Source organism: Condylostylus longicornis, unplaced genomic scaffold (genome assembly GCF_029603195.1).
Source record: "Condylostylus longicornis isolate FDR11 unplaced genomic scaffold, ASM2960319v2 ptg000015l, whole genome shotgun sequence".
NCBI classification, from domain to species: Eukaryota; Metazoa; Arthropoda; class Insecta; order Diptera; family Dolichopodidae; genus Condylostylus; species Condylostylus longicornis.
In genome coordinates, this window is record NW_026577984.1 from 2,838,762 (window position 1) to 2,864,716 (window position 25,955).

The 25,955-nt window shown below is 23.6% G+C and overlaps 2 protein-coding genes across 3 annotated transcripts in view; both read left to right on the forward strand.

Annotated features, from left to right (window-relative positions):
* Positions 1 to 7,930: 7,930 nt before the first annotated feature.
* Positions 7,931 to 9,959, forward strand: LOC129605854 (protein distal antenna). Its single transcript, XM_055515832.1, has one exon. It carries the CDS (start codon positions 7,988 to 7,990, stop codon positions 9,950 to 9,952), a length of 1,965 nt encoding a protein of 654 aa, XP_055371807.1. The 5' UTR covers positions 7,931 to 7,987; the 3' UTR covers positions 9,953 to 9,959.
* A 9,941-nt stretch (positions 9,960 to 19,900) lies between these two features.
* Positions 19,901 to 25,955, forward strand: part of LOC129605829 (protein O-mannosyl-transferase 2) — a 28,353-nt gene continuing 22,298 nt past the window's right edge. For both annotated transcript variants that reach the window (XM_055515804.1, XM_055515803.1), the window contains exons 1-8: positions 19,901 to 20,065; positions 20,263 to 20,346; positions 20,814 to 20,898; positions 20,990 to 21,094; positions 21,619 to 21,727; positions 21,967 to 22,241; positions 22,806 to 23,105; positions 24,676 to 24,876. In XM_055515804.1, the coding sequence (XP_055371779.1) occupies positions 20,004 to 20,065; positions 20,263 to 20,346; positions 20,814 to 20,898; positions 20,990 to 21,094; positions 21,619 to 21,727; positions 21,967 to 22,241; positions 22,806 to 23,105; positions 24,676 to 24,876 (1,221 nt within the window). In that variant the 5' untranslated portion in view covers positions 19,901 to 20,003. The remainder of the gene's footprint in view (positions 20,066 to 20,262; positions 20,347 to 20,813; positions 20,899 to 20,989; positions 21,095 to 21,618; positions 21,728 to 21,966; positions 22,242 to 22,805; positions 23,106 to 24,675; positions 24,877 to 25,955) is intronic.

The window sequence follows — 25,955 nt, forward strand, 5'->3', positions numbered from 1 at the left end:
GTCTGGATTTGTAATTAAAATATTAAACTTGACATAGCATTTAGAAAAAAGAATTCAATGAAAAATTTATAATTGAACTTTAATAATAACATGACACATTAAATTTGCAATACGAATAAATTTTTAGACTAGGTGAATTATCGTCTTCCTTATTATTTAAACGCAGAAATTTTAACGAAGCATTGAATTCCGTGTTGTTCCAAAAATTGCTTTGAATTTGTTATTCAAGAATGATTTTGCCAGTTGGATATTCACCTATTTTAAATTTTTAAAAACTATTTAACTTTAATTTTTTTGCAAATTCAAAGTTTTTAATCAAATCAATACTTTTATCTTTTACAAAATTTCTTATAATTTCTTTAAAATTTATTTTTTATAGAATTTTATGCCTCTTCAACTTTATACAACATTTTTTTCGTTATACGCTTTATTTGAACCGAAATTTATATTAATATGAGTACTGCAAATGATGTTTTTTTTTAAATATTTTTAATTTTTATTAACAACACCTTGTTTGTTAACTTTGCTATTTCTTAATTGAAGATTTTTTTCTTTAAATTGATGTTTGGTATCAGAGGCATTATAGATTTTCATTTATCTAATTATACCACAATAACATATTATACGTAGACATATGTAAGTAAAAATTTTTGTGCATATGCATTATATACTTAAGTATATATCATTCCATGTATAATATTTGTGGTGAATGTTCTAATAAAGAATGAATGGCTATGTATATATGTATGTATGTAAGTACTACATAAATGATAAATCTTTAAATACTTAAATAGCATTTATAAAGTATTTATAAACATGATATTTTTGTTTTTTCTTTTTACTTCTTTTTTTTTTGTAGTCCTTATATTTAATATTTTACCCTATATTATCCAATCCAAGTACAAACGTAAATAATATTCCTTATTGTTAATACACATAGTAAATTTGTAAGAAAGGAATTGAGAAAAAAAGATAATAAAAAAATAATCAAAAATAAAAATAAAATCTATAAAAATTTACTAAAAGTTCAAATAATTTTTTTTTTCTATACATTTTATACCTAATTTTTTTTTGTATATTGCTTTCTTTTCTATCGAATTTTCTTTGCAAAGACAAAGTACCTACATGAAATAAAAAAAATATGTATTATACACGCTTATATACAGTCATGCATATGTATAATATATAAGTATATATAAAAATATTAAAAAAAAAAAAGAAAAAAAATAATAATAAAAATAAAAAGAAAAATAATCAAATAACTGTAATAAAAGCTTTAAGACAGACACATAAAAGGAAAAAAAAATTGAAAAAGAAAAAATACAATTTTTTTTTCGTATGTTCATTTTGCACACGTTAAATCCTTATAACAGCTGATAAGTAATAGCTACACAACAATAAAAATAATAATGATACTAACTGAATTCAAGTAAAAAAAAACAAACTATAAAAAAGGGAACAGATACTTTAATATTACGTACATACAAACATAACGAATTTATATGCATTTATCTACGTGTATATTTTATATCCTTTTTGAATATATTCACTTGGTATATATATATAGACATACACACATATATGTATGATATAGATATCCTATACTTAGTGTTGTGTTACAGATTTTTTTTTCTTATTCCTTTCCAAATACATACATTTGTACGTATATGTGCAAGAACAAAAAAAAAAATTTGAAAAAAATTTCATGGTCAAAGCAGGGAATACAAAAAAAACAAAATACTAAATATAAAAAAGATAATGTGAAAATAAAATAAAAATGATAATAAAATCAAAAAGAAAATTTCATAAAAATTTATTATGTATTTATGTAAAAGGAAAGCATAAATATAATAATAAAAAAAAAATTAAATATTTTGATACTAACATATTATAAATATACAAACGTACACACATTTATATATGAAGTACTTAAGTATATATGTGCAAATGTACTATATGCAGGAAAATAAACATTTATAATGTGTACGAAAGTTTTTATTTTATTAAAAAAATAAAAATATCATAAAAAAAATGCACGTTTTCTAACCACGTGTTTATTTTATTTTTATTATCTTGTTTTTATTATTATTATTATTCTACAGAGTAAATTGATACAAGTGACTTGAATGTGGTATATTAGATGTGATAAGGGAGGCGCAGGGGATAAATGAAAGAATGGGAGACAGAAAAAAAAATGTTTTTCATTCATTCATTCATTTAATTCATTCATTTGTTCAAAACAAAAAACAAAAATTGTAATAAAAACAAATTAAAAAAAAAAACAAAAAAAACAAACAGACAGACAGTCATAAAATTATAATAAAAATACCCAAAAGGACGAACATACAATAGAAAAACAAATATGAAAAAGAAATTGAAAAATTAAAGAATGCAATTAATTATTATTTTTAGATTTAAGGATTTTTTTTCAAAATATATTTTCATTTTTCTATTTTATTTTCGTTATTACCTACTCTTTATTTTCGTACATTATTTTTGTGAATGTAACGAATATCCTTTTAATTTTAATACTTAAGTATAACATTTAATTGTGTTTAAGCAAACACACATGCAATGCAGTAAGTACTTATATATATATTTAAACAAATTTGAATTAAGAAACGTACTAATAATATTGTTATGTACTAATTAAGTACTTTGAATAATGCACTTAAATGTCATTCAACATTGTTGATAAACATGTTTCAAATTCGATGATATTAATAGCTTAATTTTACAAGAATATGAGGAGACTAGTGAGAATTTTCACTGAAAATCTATTAGAATTAAATACAATAATTATTGAAATAGAAATATTTTGAGTAAATTTGTAAAATTTATAAAAAAATACCTAAGGAATTAAGAAATTCCAATGAAATTCAACTGATATCATACTACAGTAAATGTTGATTGTGAATGCTGATGTACACCAATTAATTACAATTATTTAACCTTTTGAGTGCACACATGTTCCACTTTTGTCCAGCAGTATTTAAAAAATGAGATTGTTTGTAAATATCTAATTAGTTTACTTTGAACTCTCAAGAGTGAATGCAAAAAATTTGAGAACATAAGAAACTGTAAAATCTCACTAATTCCAAATACTTTACTTATTTTAAATAAAGACTTTGATCGACATAAATAAAAATTCCTAATTATCTTTTAATCTCGACTGGCTAAATCAATATATATTTTGCGGTTAAGTTGTTATCAGAGTCGTCTAAATACTCACAGGATGTCTAAAAACTCAAATATATTTACTTAGTTTTATTTCATAAAGAAACAGCATTTTTATGAAAATTTTAACACTTAAGCACTTATTTTACCAATTATTTAATGGTAAGAAGGGTACTCAATTTTTTGTTATACTCAATTTATTTTCATTTTGCTTATCCGCCACGTTTTGAATATTTTTGAACAGTTTGCAATATCGGGAATTTTTGTTAAAATTTTTTGAATCTTTGCAAAGTTTACGTTCCGAGCACGTTTTAGGAGTCATACCAACACAAAGACTCTATTTTTTTTTTAATTTTTAAGTTTCTTCTTTTTTTTTTTGAAATGTTACTAAAATTACAGAAAAAAATTTTTTAGGGTAAATTGTTGATTTAAAGATTTCTATATTTTCGCAATATAAAACTTCACTATACAAACGTATAGCGAAGTTTTTATTAGAAGTAACCATTATAAACTGTTTTGACATTCTACAATAGTTAATAATATTGTATTGCATATTCATCACGTTATAATTTTGCAGTATTACGTTTATGAATATCTGTACAATTATTAATTTTATGGAAATTACTTACATTTAGCGTATTATTCGTACATTTTATATAAAAAGAATAAGTTTAAAGTAGGCAAAATAATTATATGGAGCAATGTATAAGATTCATAAACTTTATTAGCCCCATTTTCATCTTTGATAGTGTTTTGGGTAAAAAAAGAATTAAAATATAAAATTAAGGAAAACAAATTTAAAACGTTAGCAATTTCATTAATTTTTTTTATCGAAAACGGCAGTTTAATTTGTAAAATTTTTTACTCCCTTATAATCAGAGAACGTTTAAAAATTTTTAAAACAGTTTAGTAAACACGAAAGGACAGAGTAAAAAGTGCCTTTTCTTCTACTTAGTCCTTCTAAATTTTCAGTATAAACTACAAAATTTTTTTTACTTACCTAATTAAAAACTGTATACTAATTTTTAATTTTGAGTTCTAGTCTGTATTAGAGCTTTTCTAAATTTAGATCTTTCACGGGTAATAATTATGAATTATTTATATATTTTCCTATATAAGAGAAACGATTTGGCAAGTTATTCCTTAATAGCAATGAAAAAGCTTACGATATTTTCGTCAATCAATTAATACTTTAAAAATTAATTTTAATTAATTTGACGAGGTATCCACATTAAGTGGATTTTTCTTTGAATAAACTACATAAGTAAGTTTTAATACAATTTCTTTTATTAGAGCAGAAATAAAATCAACTTCAACTCGATAAATTAAATTTGATTTTTTTCATTTACTTTTAAAACTAATTTTTTTTTTGAAGTAAGAAAAATAATTCAACTTCGGTTAACAAATAAAATCCAATTGAATTTTTTTTGTTATACAACTATCAGCAATTAAAATGTTTTCTTAAGTAGTATGACGACATTTGTCATAATATTTTCTCCAAATATTTTATTGGGTTTCGCATATTATTGTTTTTCTATCAAAAATTAAATTCTCAGATTTTAAGCGATTCTGGTTGTAAAAATTTTACTGCAATGTTATACTTTATACAAAATACACAAAAAAAATATTTTTCTTTGAAAAATGCTTTATTCTAAATAATTTTAATTAATTTTGTCAAAATTCGTAAACGTACAATAAAATTTTCAATTTTATTTCAGATTCTACTTATATTTTATGCACCTAAATATGGTATTTTTATATGTGTACGTTATTTTGTTTACATAGTAACATTTAGTTTAACAAAAATTAATTTAAGTAGTCGTTTATTACAGTTTTCAAAAAATATAATAGTTTTTTTTGTACCTTGTACGTACGTACGTAGTTTGATTTTTCAGAGTTGAAAATAATACTTTTATTGATTAAAAAAAATTCAAATATGAAATTTGAAATTTCTGATTTATATATACATACGTACATAAATACATACATAATGCATATTCAAAAAAATGTTTGTTAGCCTTTACAAAAAATACAAAAAATTTTAAAAATCAAACCATTCTATAATTATTATTTAAGTACCGTAATGTACAAACAAACCAGTATGAACTTCTCACTAACACAGTAAAATAATGCAAATAAAATTCTTTTAAGAGAAAAAATAAAAAATTTTTGTTATTCTCTCCCCTCTATAAAAAAAATTCTCTTACAAAAATTTCCTTCCTTTCCTATTTTTTTCCTTCTAACAAGAAAGAAATAACAATTCGTTTTGCTGAGAAGCAGATGAGAAAGAGAAAATGTAAGTGTTCAATTATCACATTTCTCTTTAAAAATTTTTATTTTTCTCTTACAAAAGAAAACATATGCATGCCTCATGAATCTGAGAGAATTTTTTACAATACATAACTTTTTTTTTTATTTGTGTGTGTGCATCTCATAAATATCCTTCGTAAAACTTCGGATTTCTTTTTTCTATTTTTCTTTATTTTGTTTTTATGGTTCTTTTGTGTAGGCAGTAGTTGTAGCAGTTTTATTTATTAATTCTGTTGTGTGCTGACTGCTGAGTAATATATAGACATTGTTGTGAAGCTTGTACTGTTGCTTATTTTCCTTTTTATTTTGTTTTTTGTCTTTATAATCATTGTGTTTTGTTGTTGCCTTTTTTAAAAATTATTGCAACACTTAGGTAGGTTGAAAACGTGCTTTTCACTTGCCTTCTTTTTTTTATTCATTTCTCTTAATATAGGTGTACATATTTATTCTTTTTCCTTTTATTTCATGGTAGTATTGTTTGTGTATATTTTTTGTTGCTCATGTTGGGGCTTAAATTTTTATGCCTTCTCTTTTTAATATTTTGTTTTTTATTCACAGTATTGCTGAGAATTTCCTTTTTTTTATCTACATACTATGAAATTTTTTTCTTTTAATTGTTTTTGTGTTTTTTTTTATTTTTTAGGTTCCTCCGGTTTTTTGATATACAAATTTTATGCATTCGACATTTGTGTTTTTTTTTCATTTTTAGTTTCTGTTTTAATTTTCGCGAATCATGCGCCTCTGTTGATTATTCAAGACTTTAAACATTGTTTTACACTTTTCGTATGTGCAACCGTACATATATATTTACTTATATATTTTTATATTGTGGCTTGAAATATTTGTTATTATATAATATAGCTATTGATATATTATAAAATATTCTGGAGTATATTTATATTAAATATACTTATATCTCTTATGTGTATAGTTATGATACTGTTATACATGAATCAGTTTTGATATATTTTCTTCAGAAATTTTTAAAAGGCGGAGCAAAAAAGTATAATGAAAAAATATAAAAGAGCAAGTATATAAATACTATAAAAAATGTAAAAGGCTTAAAAATGTTTTAATTAACTTTTTAAGGTGGGAACAAAAAATGAATAAAAAAAAATTGAAATACCGAAAAAAGAGGAAACAAAACAAAAGTTGCAAATAAATGCATTGCATTCCTAAAACCAAATAAAACTACATAAGAAATAAATAAATAAATGAATGTGAAAAGATAAAAATGTTAGTAAGGAATAAAAACGTTGCACAAAAGGAAGATTAAATAAAGGTAACAAAATAAAAATGGAGTTAAAAAAAGGCAGTTTTAAAAAATTAATTTTATTATGTGTTTGTTTTATTGTTTGTCAACCAAAATTGCCACGTGGTTAATGAGTGAAATATTTAAGGTTTTTTTTATTATCTTTTATATTTTACTGATAAACAATTAAAATGCATTTATTAAGCAATTACCAATGCACAAACAAATTTTAACTAAGATTCTATAATTAAGTAATTTTAAAAAATTATTTTAAAATAAACAATCAATAAAAGAACACTCAAATTACGAATTAGTTTACTTAGAATAAGTTAATTAATGTGCTACAAAACACTACTAATATGATAAAGTGAAACACAGCTGCAAACAGAAAGAAATTGTGCCTTAATATAATTAAAATTCGAAATATTAAAAAAAAAAATGAAAACTTGCCAGTTTTGATAATACTCGAACTTAAGGGTTTGAGTGTATCATGTCGGAAAATTATAAACAAAGATATTATTATGTAAGTGAAACAATGTTTCGTCTTCACTTTTGTTGACTTTTGATTTTTAGAAATTTTCTGAACATTTTGTTGTTTGAATGTAGAAATTAATTCCAAAAAAAATTTAGGTAACATAATTTAATACAATTTTGTCAATTAATTTTGTTAATTTAAAACGATTCTCTTACATTGAAAACAATTACAATTTTTAATCTGTTTGATTGATTCCGAAAATTTCAAACAGTTTCAAAGTTCAAAAAAAACTTTGTATATTAAAAAATAGAAAACGCTCCACGACGATGAGAAAATTACAAAGTTTAGAAAAAAATATTGAAAAACTTCGCAAAGATATAAAAAATGTTAAACTTTATTACAATATAAGAACAATATGTACGAACATACATATATGAACAACTAATTTTGTATAATAAATATTTTAATTCGCTATTTTTAAAACATGAAGTAGGCATAAACAAAATTTGAAAAAATTGACGGCAATATTTTTTTTCGCTTTTAAATAAAAACATTTATTTCAACGAAGAGAAGCAAGAAAATAATTTTTTAAATTTAAAATACAGACATACATATGTATTTCAAAACAAATTGTAATTATATTTATATCAGCCTTATCATTTCAATATAAAAAAATTTTTAAATAAATTTAATTCTCTTCTTAATTCACAGGTGAACAGAAAAAGAACGGCTTAAAACTGGATACAGCAACATATCAACATTTGAATGTCAGGATGACATCCAAAGGCAAACGTCCGTTAAGAAGCCTTACACCAAGCGACAAAGTTCAAGCAATACAAAGGATACATGATGGTGAATCAAAAGCTTCGGTGGCACGAGATATTGGGGTACCAGAATCCACATTGCGCGGTTGGTGTAAAAATGAAGAAAAATTACGGTATATGTCACGTCAATCAGCACCAGATAAAATGGCAGCTGACTCACTTACTGATAAATTGGTTGATGGAGCTGCTGCTGCAGCTGCTGCTTTATTAAGTGGTGCTGGTGGACCACAAGAAAAACGTCAAAAGTTAGATTCATCTTTACCATTAAATTTTTCCAATAAAATAAAATATGACGAGTTAGCTTACAAACGTAGTCCATTAAATGGATTAGACTTTAGTGCTAATAAAGCTATTTCAGAAATGGGTTTTAATGGTTTGGGACCAGATTATAGCAATGCATTTAAGAATCCAGATTTTGCTGCTGCATTAAATGGTGCAAAAAATAAAGGTTTTGGTGGAGCAGATTTATCACGACCATCAGATCCATCTTTGGCTGCAATAAGTCCTTTAACTAGTTTATCACATTTATCAGGATTAACTGGTTTATCACATAGTCCATTAGCAATTAGTTTCAATGAATTAACATCAAATTTAAATTTAATTGCACAATTGAATCCTAGCCTAGCGGCGATGTCTGGTTTGAATGGTTTAAACAATAACACATTGCGTAATTTGAAACCGAAACCACCAGCTCATAGTCCAAGAAATGAAAATGAAAAAACGTCTCCAACAGGTTTAACAGTAAAGAATTGGGCCAAACAACAGCAATCACAACAAGCAGCACAACCTTCACCCCAAACTCAGCAACAGCAGCAACAACAACAACAAGCAGACCAACGTTCGAATTCTGTAGGTGCTTCAGATAGTTTCACTGGATTGAATTTAAGTTCCGATAACAAAACAAAAATGAAAAGCCCATCTCCATCATTACCACCACCTTCAATAAACCGTAATGGCCATATTGAAGATCCACTGTTATATTGGTTAAAATCACAGCAAGCAATGTTAGGACTTAATAATTTGTATACAACACCTAATCCAAGCTCCACAAGTCCGCCAATCAGAGCATCAACACCACAAAGTCAAGCAGGTCAGCAAACTGCTAGCGCTACACCACCCATATTCTCCACTCCACAAACTCCATCATCCACACCATCTGGAAGTTCAGATGATACCAAAAATTCGGCTTGGTTTAACTGGTGTAAAGCGTTTGGAGCTAGTCTCACCACATTAACGCCAGGTGGTCAAAATCCGTTAAGTATTAATGCCGGGAGCATTGATATGAAACCCCAATATGAAAATATTTTGTATTCACATTTAACCAAAGATCCTAGTGTTATTGATAACCTAAATAACAACGAAATCACTACAACACATAATCATCATCATCATCATAATAAACCAGAAGATTTATCAGCAAAATCCACTGGAAGTAAAAGTCCACGTTCTACAACCACTCCAGATGGTGTTGTTAAAAGCGAAGCTGATACTGTCACAAATTCCAAAGAAACCTTGGACAATCTCTTGTATAAACTTAATTCAAATGGTAGTGAAAGTGATGCCAGTTATAATAGTGATAGCTTAAATAATAATAACCATCAGCATAATAATAATAACAATAGTGACAAAACGGATCAAGAAGAAGATAAAGATGAAAAATATTCAATTGATAAATATGGTGACGAAAATATTAATGACGATGATATTGACGGCTTGTATGAAGCTTTAGAGCATGGTGAAAAATTTTTGAAATGGTTAGAAAATTGTAGTAATCCAAGAGTAACTGCTGTACAATTAATGCAATTAAGATTTTTAATAACAGCGATTAGAGCTGGCACCGAAAATAAGAAATTAATAAATAATTTTGATTCTCAACAATTACAACAGAGAACAAAAATTCGTCGTCGAAAATAGGGTCAACCAAAATTGGCCTTCACTTTGCCAGTAGTAACAACAAATAATATTAATAACCATTTAACATATGATGATAAATTTTTACATATGAAAGCAGAAACTGCAATAACACATAATAAAATAAATATTTTAGATAATTTAAATAATCTTGTAAAACAGGATATAAATAATATACAAGAAATGAAACAAGAACCACAGGAATATGATAACAAATATGATGATACAAATTATGATGATGCTAATAATGATATTGATGATGAAAATGATATTGAAGGCTCAGAAAATGAAAATTGTCAACAAATAAATCATATCGAAATAAATGGAATCAAAATAATTAACAACATTGTCAACGATAAAAACATAGAAAATTTTAAGAAGGAGAATATTAATAATGATGATAATTTAATTAATGATGATAATGTAATAATGAAATATGAAAATGTTAAAGAAATTAAAAGCATTATAAGAGATGAAATTGAATTTGAAAATGACAAAAGTAATAGTATAATGATGATCTACAACGATGATGAACATGATAATGATAATGTTGACAAAAATGAAAATAATATTGAAAATATCACAAATAATAAAATAAATGATGATAATTTTAGCATAAATCAAAATCCAATTAATATTAAATTTAATCAAAAATTGAACTTATTAGAAGAAGGTTATGATATTCATAAAAACGAACAACAATTAATTGTTAATAATATTAATAATAATGATGATTGCATACAAAAATTAAATAACAATCAAATGAATAGTAATAAAAATCAAAATTTACAAAATTCTACTAAAAATAAATCATCAATAATATCAATATCATCATTATCATCTACATCGTTAATATCATCAACATCATCATCATTGTTATTAAAAAAAAATCAAAATAATAATAATTATTGTAATCCAACAAAACAATTACATAACAATAATATCATATTAAATAATAATTTAAAGGAAGATGATAAATATGTTGAGAATTTAATAAATTATCGTCATCGAAAAGATTTTCATTTAAACCATAATAATAGTAACAATGGCATTTTCTCCACAAATTCTCTGGAAATTTAAAAAAATATAAATATAAAGCAAAAAAAAAAGAAACTCATTTAAAATCAATTTACATAATAATTTATATTATTATATTATACATATATAAATTTAATTAAAGTAGAAAGAATTTTCCGAAAAAAAAAAACATCTTTTATGGTATCAAATAAAAATATTTCTCATATTAATACCAAAAATTCATCAATATTGAAATTTTTACATGAGTAATAACAAATTATATTATTGATAGAAAAAAAAATTGTATTTAAAAAACTATCTACATACGTACATAAATATTAATTATATATAAAATTATATAAATACAAAATGAATTGAATTGTATTTTAACTATTTTTTTTTTTTGTTGTTTAAGTTTTCTAATTATTGAATAATATAATTACTTTTTTTTTTTAATTAATTATTATGAACATATGTTTTAATTTATAAATTATAAAAATTAAATTTATTTAAATGTATTTAAAAAATATTAAAAAAATATGAAAAAAAAAACAAAAAATTTTAATATATAGTAGATATTATATACTTTGAAATAAATATTAAAAATAAGAAATTTTATTATATATAATAAACATATAATACTTATGTAATTTATATGTGAACCATTTCCTAGTAAATTTAAAAATATAAAACAAAACTAAATATGTACTTATACATATACATATATACAAATATATATATAAATAAAAGGTCTCTACTTTTTAATATTCTATTTGAAAAAAAAAGAAAAAACAAAAATATCATTAATTCACACATAATAAAAAGAAAAAAAAAAGAGAATTATATTGTAAATTTTTTTTAAAAAAGAATAACAAAATCCATTAACATTACAAAAATTAAAAATTAAAAGAAAAACAAAAAACGATTTTAAGAATTATTTTTTATGTAAATAAATTCTATTATATTTAAAATTATATTTAATATCTATAAAAGTAAATCAAATCAATTATTCATTTTTTTTTTACCCAACTAATATAAAAAAGGATAATTGAGAATTTAAAAATAAAAAAAAAGAAGAAATTGATATTATAAATTATTAATTAATTAATTACTAATTATTAATTATTATAAAATATAGAAAAAATGTTATTAGTTAAATTATGATTCATTTTAGTATAAAAACAAAAAAAAAAAACAAATTACCTATGTATTAAAAGAGAGGAAAAAATTAAGAAAAACAAACAAAAAAAAATATTCCTAAACAAAAAGAAAAAACTCCTTGAAATCCTTAAATTTATGAAAAACAAACTTTAATTTTACAAAATGTACAAAAAAAAAACTAATAAAAATAATTAAAAAAAAACATTTGGAAACAAATTATAAACTGAATTAAAAAAAAAAAAGAATAAATTTTTTTTTTGTTTTGGAAAATATTTTTATGGTTTTTTTTTTAATTATATTTTCTTCTACAATATTTTATTAAATGAATGTTTTACTTTTGATTGAATTTCCAAAATAATTTTATTTTATCTTTTAAAATTTTAAGAATTTTTGTTAATTTTGTTTTTTAATTTTATTGTAAAATTAATATTCATAAAATAACAATAAATAGAATAACAGAAGAAAAAAAAATACATTTTTCAAGAATCTCTTAAAACGAAATAACCTTGTAAATAACTTTGTTCGATAAAAATTAAAAAAAAAAAATTATTTTCCTATTATAAATATTTTCATTTTTTTAAATTTCACAGAATATTCGTGCAATTCTTTATACTTTATCTTTATCAAATGCTTTTTGGCACCTTAATTATTAATTCTTAACTTTTGTTTTCCATTCTCAAAATGCTAAGTGTGTGAAAAATTGCATATAAACAATTTTGTAATTGCATTTCAATTTGAATAGAAAGTTAAAAAATCTTTTTTTTCCCTCTTACTTGAAAATTAATTGATTTTACCTACTTGGAAATTAATGGATTTATTAATTACAAAATATTTAATTTGAATTAAATTTATTTTATTTTATTTTTCAAATCACACAATAAAGAGAACAAATAGCACTTAAAAATACCAAGTAGAATATTTACCAAACAAAATATGCGATATTTTGTATTATTTTTAATATAACATTAAATTTCATATTATCCAGCACTTAGCAATTGTATCTATTTGAATTACTAATTTGTTCAAAATCACATTAAAGGCAAAAAAAAAAAAAATTAAATTTTTTAAATTTCTAAATTTTACAATTGATATTGATAAGTCAAGAATTCGATATTATTGAACAAAGTTTTAATAATTTTCAACTTAAAACTTTTAAACAAACAAAAAATATATGTATAGATGATTTTATTAATTATTTTAAGTATAACAGTAAAATATTTTAGAGAACAATATATAAATTGAACAAACAAATTATTTTGAAATGAAAAATTAATATGAAATATGAAAACGGCATTCCTAAATTATTATAGTGTAGTTTAATGCAATATTCAAATAGTGTGCTCTTTAATAAAATGTTTGGTTAAAAATCACATCTACAACAATATAATTAACATAAAATTTATTATGATAACCATAAAATTAAAAGTCATTTGTTTCAATATTTCAAATTTTATTTTTTCCTAACAGCTGGCATGTTCAAAAAGTGAGTGATAATTTGTCATCAATATATACGTTAAAACATTGAATAGCCAATACGGGTATTCAATAAAGCATGTATATGCTTTTTAAGTTATTATAATAACTTTATAAATAATTATTAACGTATACTAACAAATATTTTTAGCACACATAACTTTTAACATTTCCGCCTTTTTCTCGCCCTTGTGCAGTGTTTAAGTTCTATACCAAAATTTGTCTATGATTACTAATTGAATATTATGAAAAAAAACAGAAATTATCATAAACCCTTGAAGGTGCTGCTAATAGTAGTACACTATTTTATTAATTGACAAATTGAGTGAATTTAAAATTTGAAATTAAAATTTAAGAACTAATATATAAATTAAGATTTTAATCTTTTAAAATACGGTTATTTAAAATCAAAAAGGCTTAAGCATTTAAGCTGCTTAAGTAAAGCAGATTATTACTTATTATAACTCGAACGACTGAATATTATTTAAAATTTGTAATTTAAAATATTTTGAAGTGAAACCAAATCGAAAATGAATACATTTTCAATTTTTTAAATGCCATTCTTTACTTAAAAAAAATTAATTTAGAATTTTCATCTGTTATACTATAAATAATAAAATAATATGAATCTTAAATCTCTATACATACAATTTTATAGAAAATAGAATCAATCACGTTCCAATTTTATTTTCAAATAACAATATATAGAAAATCAAACCAAACAAAAAAAACAGAAACAATATTTATTTTATTCCATATAAATGATGTAGTAAGAACAGTAAAAATAAAAGCAAGTTACTTAAAAGTAAAATGTAATTAAAAAAAAGTGAAATAAAATTATTTTATTTCAAAACTATAAAATCAAAGAAAAAAATTGAATATTTAAAAAAAAATAAAAATTACACATCCACACACATACATACACTATATTATTATAAACTAATTATGCTAGACATAATTATTAAAAATTATATAATTAATTATTATAAATTATTATAATTAAAAAGAAAAATATCTTCCAATTCTTTAAAATTAAAACTAAAAAAAAAAAACAGAAAAATTTCAAAAAAATTAAAATTAATTTAAAAAAAAAAAAATAAAAGGATATAAAAAATTTATTTCTTTAAACAAAAAAAAGACAAAAAATACAAAAAATGAAAACAAACACTGAATTTGAACTGATTGATATACGTAAATAAATGTTTATTTAAGAAAAAAAAAAAAAATTATATTTATTAATTCTAATTAATTTTATATTTTAGATTATCTATATTACAGCTCGTACTCTATTTTACAATATGCCCTAAAAATGTTAATGTTCAGAACACTTTGAAAACTGCTGAAATTTTCCTCTTTTTCTTACTTATGCGATTTGCAACGCCAATCAGAACAAATTAATATGCCAAGATCAGAACATAATTTTTTTAATTGAAGGGCCTCATCGCGTATTTTGCTTTTTCATCTCTCTTTTTATTCACTTTCAAATCAGAATCCTTCGTTTTTCTAATGGATATTTCGAATATTTCATTTTTCCAATAGGATTACTCACTTTTTCAATTGGATTTTTACATTTTTTCTCAAATTATCGACTGTGGTATTTTGTTTACCTTAAGAAAAAAAGTGAATAACTTTTGTATATCTTTTAGAAAAAGAAAAACGAGATCCGCAACACGGAATAATTCTTCTCACTTGAAAATTACATTATACAAGTATGTGGCACATTGTTACTCACTTTCTCACTTGGCGACTAAAAAACCGTATACACAATCATTCTCTGAAATACCTTACTTTCTTTTATATTAATAGGAAAATAAAAGAAAAAAGGTTGAGATAGAAACAATTATGGCACGGTACAAGTGGGGAGTGGCCAAAGTATTTACAAAAGAAATTAATTAAAAAATTGGTCAGTAACTAGAAAAATTTAAATTTCAAAAATTTCTTAATTTAGATTAAAATTTAGATTTCTTAGAAGTTTGAATTGAATAGAGTCCTTCAAGAAATGTTCATTTCTTGAGGTTTTTAAACATAAACTGAATAAAATTAAAGACAGAAAAATTCTGCCCTCATTTTTTTTCTATTTTTTATAGAAGTAATTAATCACTTACCAGTCCTATAGGATTTTTTAATGGCTTGTATACAATAAAATCTGCTACAAAACTTGAAATCTCTTGCCATGTAGATAATGTTGGAAAAATGAATGCTGTTGGACGTATTGTTGTGCATACAAATTTTTCAACTTCACATTCATTCTTTACTGCTATTACTAATGGTCGAACATTTTTATAGTATGTAAAATATTGTTTTCGAAAATTTTCAGCATATAAAAGTAAAAGTCTCTCTTTTGAAGATAACGTATAATAACTGGGAGGAAAACCATCTTCATCATATTTTGGATATTCAGGAAAACTTAAATCAATTTTTCCAGATGGATTTTTTAATAATTCACTTTCATCAAAACTTTCATATTCAACATCCGAATCGTAGTCTTTTACATATGATTCCTCAGTTTCTTCAATGTTTTTCTTTTTAGATTCTTTACCTTCATCAATTTTAATATCTGCCGAAGGATCAGTGATTGTTGACTCACTCATGGCTTTTAATTCTCATTAATGTCTATTCTACACGCATAAAGCCAACTTTATTTTCATAGATTTGGAAAAGAACTTATATTTAATAGGTTACAATAGCACTACAAATTATTTTTATTGGTTTAATTTTATTAACATCAATTTCAAATATATTTTTCTAATATTTGTGAGTTTAATAATTTATTTTAAAAATTATTTATTTAATTGTAAAAAATGAGTTTACTATATTGGCTAAAAATTGAATTTTGTTTACAAGTACCGTTTATGTCATATAAATAAACTATCAAAGTTTCTATGGCTACCAATTCATTTGATAAGCAAAGGGTGTCACCATAGAGTGAGTTATAGGTTTTGACACTGTTTTCCGTTGCAAGCCATTACGTTTCCCCATTACGTTCTTTTATATTAGTTTATAAAATGTTTGTTTGGTTAGCGTTAGATAATGCCATAAATTACGGTCAATCATTTAAGTCACATATGTATGTGTTAATAAATATTTTGCATGTGAGCCATTTAAACTGAGCCATAGAATAAAATATCTTTTGTATATTATAGATTTTGTTTATTAAATATTAATAACAGCAAAGAAGTAAATTGATTTAGATTAGGGAGCATTAATAATTAAATGTGAAATTGTAAAAAAAATGTAAAATTACTTTACGAACTGCTTTAAGAAATAACAAAACCTCAAAAGTTTCTAATCATGCAAAAATCTATTACAAATGAGCTTGTAGGTTTCTAAAAAATTCTCGGAAAATAAATATAAGTATGAAATAATATTAAAATATATTTGAATATATAATATATTAATTGCGTAGATAATTTAAAACAGTAAAAAATCACAAAAATTTCAATTATTCGATATTTTGAAAAAAATATACATACGAATTTTAAAATTACCACGTTTGACAACTATTATTTCCTATCCTTCTACTTATAGAAAATTTACAAGTGTAGCAGTCGCAACATCCCTGTTACAATTCAAAACTCTTTGTAATCTTATAAATGACACACACCATCCATAGTTACGACCAGTGTTCCCACTCGGTAAAAACAAAATGTATCCAATTTCGAGAAAAAAATGTATCCAAAATGTATCCAACCTCGTAAAATAGCATTATTATAATAAGTTGTCTTATTTTGTACAAATTAACCCATAATTAATATTAATTTGCTTTATTCCACAATATGAGTTTTGTTATTTATAGTAAATTCTTTAAGAAATCACATACAACTTCTATTATATTTTAAATGTGAAAGTTAAGGTCAGAAAAAACATATGCATATATGCCTTCTGTAGTTGTTGAACTATGCGGTAAAGACGATTGACCATGAAAACGGACAAATTTTAAAAAATATGTACACCCAATGCATTTTCTATTACATCTAGCTAACATTAAAATATTTTTGGTACGTTCTTGTATAAATGTTCTAAATTTGAATACAGGAAGAGGCAGTTAATAAAGCATCTTTTTTACTTTCTTGTAAAAAATTCGGAAACGTGCTTAGAATAGTCAGCAATTAACATTTGTTGAAGATAAAGCAACTTCGCGATTTAATATTAGCAGCATTTCAACTGTTTTGTAATATTTATTTAGTGTTTGAAAAAAAATGTATCCATATTTCAGCAAAATTTTAAAATGTAGCCAATTTCAGCATTTTAGCAGATTTGAGTATCTTTGTATCCAAGCTCAAATTTAAAGCAAAAATGTATCCAAATGGATACAATTGTATCCAAGTGGGAACGCTGGTTACGACATCTACTATTTGTTACAATTTTATGACGTATTTTTAAAGTTAGCATGTTCTTTGCTATCTTAATCGTATTTTATTTTCAAATTTTCACTTTGTATGTATTCCTTTAACAAAACTAAGCAATAATCAGGACTAAAAACTTAAATACTTCGCTTCACTAGCACCATGACGGATTCTTTCAGACTTATGTTATAAAATAAAATACGGGTGCAAGTTCGAAATTATTTCGAATTTACTCCATCTAATATTTCAACCACTTTACTGAATATAGTTAACGATCGTAATTTAAAATTTAAAAAAAGCAGGGTATTACTACTTCAAGAGGTTTAGATTTATTGAATTAACATTAAAACGATAAAATGTGTTTGAATTATGATAATTCCTTTTTGAACGTAAAATTAAAATCATACGATTCGAGGCTTTGATTTTTAAATCATTATTTCTCTTTAACGACTACAGAGTCATCTACCGACAAAATCAGTTTCGTTATTAAAGAGTTAAGCAAACTTCTTATACTGTTCCGGTTTAAGCTTACGTTTTTTCTTTTTTCCAATAGAAATTTATCCAATTTATTGTATCTGGTACACAAACCAAATAAATTTTTCCAAAGAAAAATTTATAGATTGTGAATGATTTAGTATTAAAAAACTTTTTCATAGATTGTAGTTTAAATTTTTTTTTTTTTGTAAGATATTATAGAAAAAATAATATACTGAACGATACAAGGTTTGAATGTTTGTTGCGGTTCTTTTTAGCCTAGTGTTATTGAATTGAATATGATAAATTTTAGTTTTTTAGTATTATAGGTTGATGGTCACTATCCACAAAAAAGTCATTTATTTTTGCTACTACTTCAATTTATACTAAAACTGAAACAGAGCACCGTTCACTTATGACAATTTGATATTTAAATCAAAATTGGACCGATTTTGACAAAATATTTTAGACGAGTTAAATGATTGGTTAATTGAATCAACTGGTTCTTTTCAAACAAAAAAGACGCAAAATAAAAAATATACTTTTCTTTCTTATACATAATTAGACCTGATTTTCGTCACATTTGTATTACTATAAGTAAAATATAAGTATTAAGTGGGCTGACGGTCACTTGCCGCAAAATATAATTTGGAAAGTGACCCTCAACCCATGAATATAGATAGGTAACATGTGACATTATAATCCTAATTCATTTCATAATAAATAAATAAATCAAAAAATTTTTTGAAAAATTTATACACTTTCATTTGCAAATTGAATTAATGAAAAAATTTAGTTGTGACACCCCTGATATTATTGTGATTTTTTTCTCTTTTTCTAAGTCTCTTTTCTTCAATTTCTTTCTTTTTAACTTCAAGCAGTTTCTCTCCCGCTCTTTTGTCTCGTAATATTATTGAAAAATATTAGGACTTAGGAGAGACAACTTAACTGATCAAAAGCAAAACATAACAAAAATTAGTGCTACCATACTATGCAAATAGCTGGCGCAATATTTTGTTCGTATTCTGAACATTATTCAAAAATATGAAGAAATTGAAGTTGTAGTGACTACTGTAATCCTTTCTAAAGTTTAATTTATATTTCCCTTACTGGACTACATTAAAATACATTCTGTTATTGAAATAACAGTAGCAACTTTTGATTCTTTAGAAATACGAATAATTTGAAAAGTATTTCTATGAATATAAAAATATTTTTATTTACAACGTATTGTACAATGTATTTTTAAATATTTCAAAATCTTTGACTTAAATCCAGTCTCGTTTTCTTTCTCTAGCAATTTATTAATGACTAAGAAAAAATAAAGCGGTAACACTACGTAAATTAAAAACATATCTTAATTTTTCTCATTTCTTGTACACGTCAAAACTGAGTAGGCTAGACTAGAATTGAATACAATCAGAAAGCGATTAAATTGAGTGTTTAAAAGATTTGTCAAAAAAAAATAAAGAAAGTTGTAATGAAATTTTTCAATAAAAATATTTTAAGTTAAAACTAATAATAGTTTTTAATAAAATTGAATAACTTTAGAATTGTTTAAATAAATTTATTGTTTCATAAAAATGAGTGTAAAAAATCAGAATGGGAAACAAATTCATGAGAATTTGCAAACCGCAGAAAAATTGTAAGTGTGTGTGATTATTTTTGTGTACCGAACCGATATACAAACAACAACAACAAACAAAAATAAAAAAATAAATAATATTGAAAGAATGAAGTGAGAAACTTTCTAATGCAGATTAAGATTTACAAGACTTTATTTACACATTTTGACAATAGAAATTTTTAATTTTTAATTTTATCTATTTTTTAACAATTTAGAAATTGGTGGGTGATTTTCATTGCAGTGCTAGCTTTAACATTCTTTAGCCGATATTATAAAGTAACCGAACCGGACCATGTTTGGTAAGTAAATATTTAAAATAGTTTAACATTTTTATGGTAAAATTATTTTTATAATAATATTGTGTTAAAAATCTTTTAATATGTCGGTAAGTGGTTACTAACATAATAAGAAGTGTCGGTAAATTACTAACATGATAAGAAAAAAAAGGAAACTTTTCTATCATACCAACTATACTACTAAAAAAATAAAGAATTTTGGTAATTTCTCTGCGTTGTTCAAAATTTTTATATCCAATGCGTTATTTAAAATTAAAATTTGTTCTAACTTTTATATTGTACTTATATTATTAATAGCTTTAGTACAAGCCAATAGAATGACAGACATTAAATTTTAAGCATCCGTGATTTAAACAGTTTTACGAAAATTTAAATTTTTTATTTATATGTGTATCTACATACATATACACATATTCAACAAAAAAATTGCAGCCTACTTATTTTTAATTCCCATTACTATTTTATTTCAGCTGGGATGAAACTCATTTTGGTAAAATGGGAAGTTGGTATATTAATCGAACTTTCTTCTTTGATGTTCATCCACCATTAGGAAAGGTAAGCTGTTAAAATTTATTTTACAATTTATTTAGAAATATTAAAATCAGTAATGCTTGAATGCCTTTAATTATTTTTCTTTTTTTCATAGATGCTAATTGGTTTATCAGGATTACTTACTGGTTATGATGGTAATTATCCGTTTGAAAAACCTGGTGATAAATACAATGAAACAAGATATGAAGGAATGCGAATCGTAAGTACAGATAATTCTAGCATCTTGGTGCAAATGCTTGAATTTGTTAGTAAACATAATTGCTAATTATCGTAAAAATTTATAAATATTTGCTTTGTGCAAGATTTCAAACAATTTGTAAGCTTTCATTTTAAAATGTTCAAACAATTATTTTAGAAACATTTATATTTTCAACAATTCTACATCATTTTGCTTTTCGGTTTTGGATTTTAAATTTTTTTTATTCTGGAATTTCAAAAATTAGTTGTAGGAAGTCCAATTTTTGCATTTGATTTAAGATGAAGAAATGTTTTTGCTAAAATTAAATGAAATCCTTTTTAAAATTTTAAAACAAAACGTGATTACATTGAAAAAAAGTAGGTTGGTACCTACCAATATTAGCTAGCTTTAAAATGATTTCGAAAAAAACAAAGAAGTAAACATGCAACGTACAAACTTAAAGTACCTACCTATATTTACAAATTGTTGTTTTCAATTCACATATTTTATAAAAATTTTCTGTACCTATTTATTCTTATTTTTAGTTTTGCACAACCCTGGGAGCGTTAGTTGTTCCAATGGCATTCGATACTGTTTGGGATTTAACAGGATCTAATAAAGCTTCTATAATTGCAGCAGCTTATTTAATATTTGGTAACTTTTAATATTATTTTCTATTCTTTTCAATCTGTAAAATTTTTTATTTATTAATTTGATATTCATTTAATTTATTAATATTTAACGTATATACATATGTCTGAATTTACAATGTCTAATTATTAGATTATTTTGCTTCAGTTAAGACATTAATTATCTACAATCGAATTTTCGTTTATAATTATTTTTTTGTTTTTCCTACAATTTATTTTTATTCTTTCTTTTATGATTTGTAGATGTTGGTATGCTTACATTAAATCAATATATCCTTTTGGATCCAATTTTATTATTCTTTATGGTTGGTTCTGTATGGGGTATGATTAAAATATCAAAATTAACACAAATGAATGAATCTTATACCAAATCATGGTGGTTGTGGTTATTTTTCACTGGAACAATGCTATCATGTACAATTAGCACAAAATTTGTTGGATTATTCGTTGTTCTTTTAGTTGGTTTACACACAATTAGTGAATTATGGACAATATTGGGAGATCTGAATAAACCAATTGTAAGTTTGTTTTGTGATTTTTTTTGTTAAAGATATATGTAGACATATATAGCAGTACAGAAAATACAAATCACATATTTGAAACAAAAAGAATGAAATATAAATGTAATGTGGGAATTAATGAATATTTTTCAGAAATTTACTAGAAATGAGTAAGAATATAAAACATATACATGCATATATAAGTAAGTGTATGTATTTTTAGAAATAAAATCATAAATTTACCTTATCTTGAATTAGTTTCATTATCTTGAATTAGTTTCATAAAATCTAAATTAAATGAGTAAATAAAAGTTAACAAAGACTCAATTTATTCAAAGTATGTGTAAGTGTACGCATTTAATTTCTCTTAGGATTTTTTCAAATGATGTTATTGTTGATTAAGTTGTGGATATTGATTAACCTGATTTTTATTAATTTTTATTTACATAAGCAAAATTTTTTTTATTACAAAAGCATTTTCATTGATTTTATTCCCTATTATATTTTGTTTTTCTTTTTTTCTCTTTTATTTTTTTTTCTTTATTTTCATGTATCCTTTTTGTTTAAATTTTTTCCTTATAGACTGAGACAATTAAACAGTTAATTTGCCGTGGAATCACTTTAATCATATGGCCAATCATTTTATATATAACTTTCTTTTATATCCACTTAATAGTATTAAATCGTAGCGGTAATGGTGATGGATTTTATAGTTCAGGATTTCAGTCTAGACTAATTGGTAATTCTTTGTATAATGCAAGTATGCCAAGGGAAGTAGCATATGGTTCAATTGTTACAATAAAAAATCGTAAAACAGGCGGTGGTTATTTGCATTCACATTCACATTTATATCCAAAGGGTGTTGGAAGTAGACAACAACAGGTGAGTAATATATACATATATAGTACACATATACATATAAAAACGAAATTTCTTTAGTTAATTATGTAAATAAGAATATTTTTGTAGACTGCATCCTTGAAAATTAATTTTCGAAATTATAATAAGAAATAAGAATAAAATAAAAAAGTATTTCTTGTTTCGTTCTACTTAACACATGTTATTTTGCTCCGTTAACCAAGTATACAAAACGATTACCTATACTTAATTATTCTTCCAAGCATTTTTATTTAGCTTGGTAGGGAATTGATTGAGAGAATTTGTTTGCTAGAGTCTTTAGGGTTACTCTCGTTACACATAATTTTTTTCTATTACTCTTTTGCTAATAATAATTAATAATTTATATTATAGCTCGAAATTCAAAAATGTTTAATTAGCTCGAAAGTTAAATTAAACATTTTTTTATACTTTTGTAAAATATTTCTTTTTCCTTAAAGAAAAAATTTGTAATCGAATAGAGGGGCTATTTAGCATTTCTTCCAATGGTGATTTCCATTTTGCACTTGGACTTTTTTTTTTGTAATTTAAAATTACATTAAAGTTTTATCAATTAGTAGGCATTTAAAAAATTACAGAATTACGTGCAATTTTAAAAATTTTTCAAAGCGTACTGTTATACATGTTTGTTTTATTATATGCATATGTGACAATACATAATGTGTGCATTCAAAATGAACAGCATGTAAGAACTATCTAGTTACATGAATTTCTAACAATATCATTCCAGTATATACCAAGTTTATTGTTTGACACAGAAATATTTCTCAATCTATATTTTAAGAATTTTTGTTACACTTAATATTTTTTTGTCTAACTGTTATTGCTATACATTCGATCATAAATGAATTTTTTCTGAGTATGTACATAAAATATAGCAAGGTTAAGTAATATAAAAAAGAAGAAAATAGAATAAAATGTTTCTGAAGTTGCAAAAAAATAATTGAAATGGTAACAAAAGAAAAGAACTTTAGTCTTTAAATTGCTCTAAATATTGAGAATGTGTAATATTTCTATACCAATTTTTTTAATACACAAACATAGTTCAAAAATTTGAAGCTGTCCGTAGGACGATCCAAAAATTTTTAAACAATCAAATATGGGTATAGATATAAAATGTTTTAATAAAAACATATGTATAGGCACATTATTTATTTACTAATAGAGGCCTAAACTTAACTTGGGTATATCCGAAACATGCTTTGATATTTTAAATAAAATTTTGTATTACGATAATAATTAGTTTTAAGATCGCAACAAATTTAGTGAAAATTGGTTTCAATAGCATAATCGGGAAATTATCAATATTATATCGGGAAATTATCAAACTGTGGTAGTGAAATTTAACAACGAGCTATTTTTTTAGTAAATTAAAGCTTAAAAAAACTACATAATATATTTGATTATATAAAATCTTATGACTATTCATGTTTTTATTTTGAAAATTTTTGGAGAGTTCTGTGTGATTATTATTATTAGAGAATAAACATGTATACACATAGACGTAGACGTACTTGATATATTCTACATTCATTAATAATATTTATATTCTTAGATAACAACTTATACACACAAAGATTACAACAATAAATGGGGAGTGAAGCATTATGATGTAGAATCTCGTCCAGGAGTGCAAATTCTTAAACATGGTGATTTGGTTCGTCTAGAACATGTACCTACTAGACGTAATTTACATTCACATAGAGAACCGGCACCATTAACTAAAAAGCATCATCAGGTTACTGGCTATGGAGAGGTAATAAAACATTTTTTGTTTTCATTTTGGTTTATTCTTAATATTTTTTTTTTATATTTTATTTTATTTGTCTTGCTATTTTTGTTAGCTTTTTTTTCTCTCTAGTATCCTTTTTGATGTGGTTAAAAAAAGGATATATTTTACTTACTTATATTTTTGTACTTATCTTATTATAAATTTTTGTTTTGTAAAAGATTTTGGTGTATACAAATAGTGTACAAGAATTAAGGTTTCATATGGTAAATATAGTGTGTTGTGTACACATAGGGGAAAAGGCAATATAAAAGGATAAAAATAAAAAGAGCATAAAATAGTGTAGTCACTATTGTTATATATGAGTTGTTATAATTTGGGACCAGCACCATTTATTGTCCGTTCCGTTATGTTCATATTATATTTTTTTTGTATTTTGTTTCGTTTTGTTTATAAGTATGTAATAACAAATATAGTTTATAAATGATATGAAGAGCATGTAATAATATTATAGAAGTAGCATTTTTCTAATTTTATGATGAAGTATTTAGAATAGATTACCTTACATAAAATTGTTTATTTAATGAATATTTTACGATTTTAATCTTGTATAATATTTAGATGCACATAATGTAGTGATATGTGTAATATTTTTACGTTATGTTTGTACTTATAAATGATATTATGTACTGGTTATTTTATGATATAATATATGGCGATATAATATCTTCTGAGTGGATTTTTGAATGGCTATGAAAAAAATATTAAAGGGAATATTTGAATGCTACAAATATGTAAAATATAAGTAGGTATGTATTTAGAAAAAAAGACGGACTTAAATTTACTTAAGTGTACAAAATTAAAAAATATTTATATTACTTACTTAAGGGATTAAGATTGCCAATTTTTATCTTTAGATGATTTATATGTAGGCAAAAAATTACATATATCTAAAAATTACATAATTTCAGCTGGTTACTATCAAATTTAATAATATATATGCTTCTTCTATGCTACTTGGGAACTAATAAATCAGCAGTTGTAGCAATAACGAATTAAGAAAAATAAAAAGCAATTCTACGTGAAAATAACTCAAACTTCAATTT

What these genes read in the sequence shown, in the direction of transcription:
- LOC129605854 (XM_055515832.1), top strand. Translation starts at nt 7,988, where the DNA reads ATGACATCCAAAGGCAAACGTCCGTTAAGAAGCCTTACACCAAGCGAC.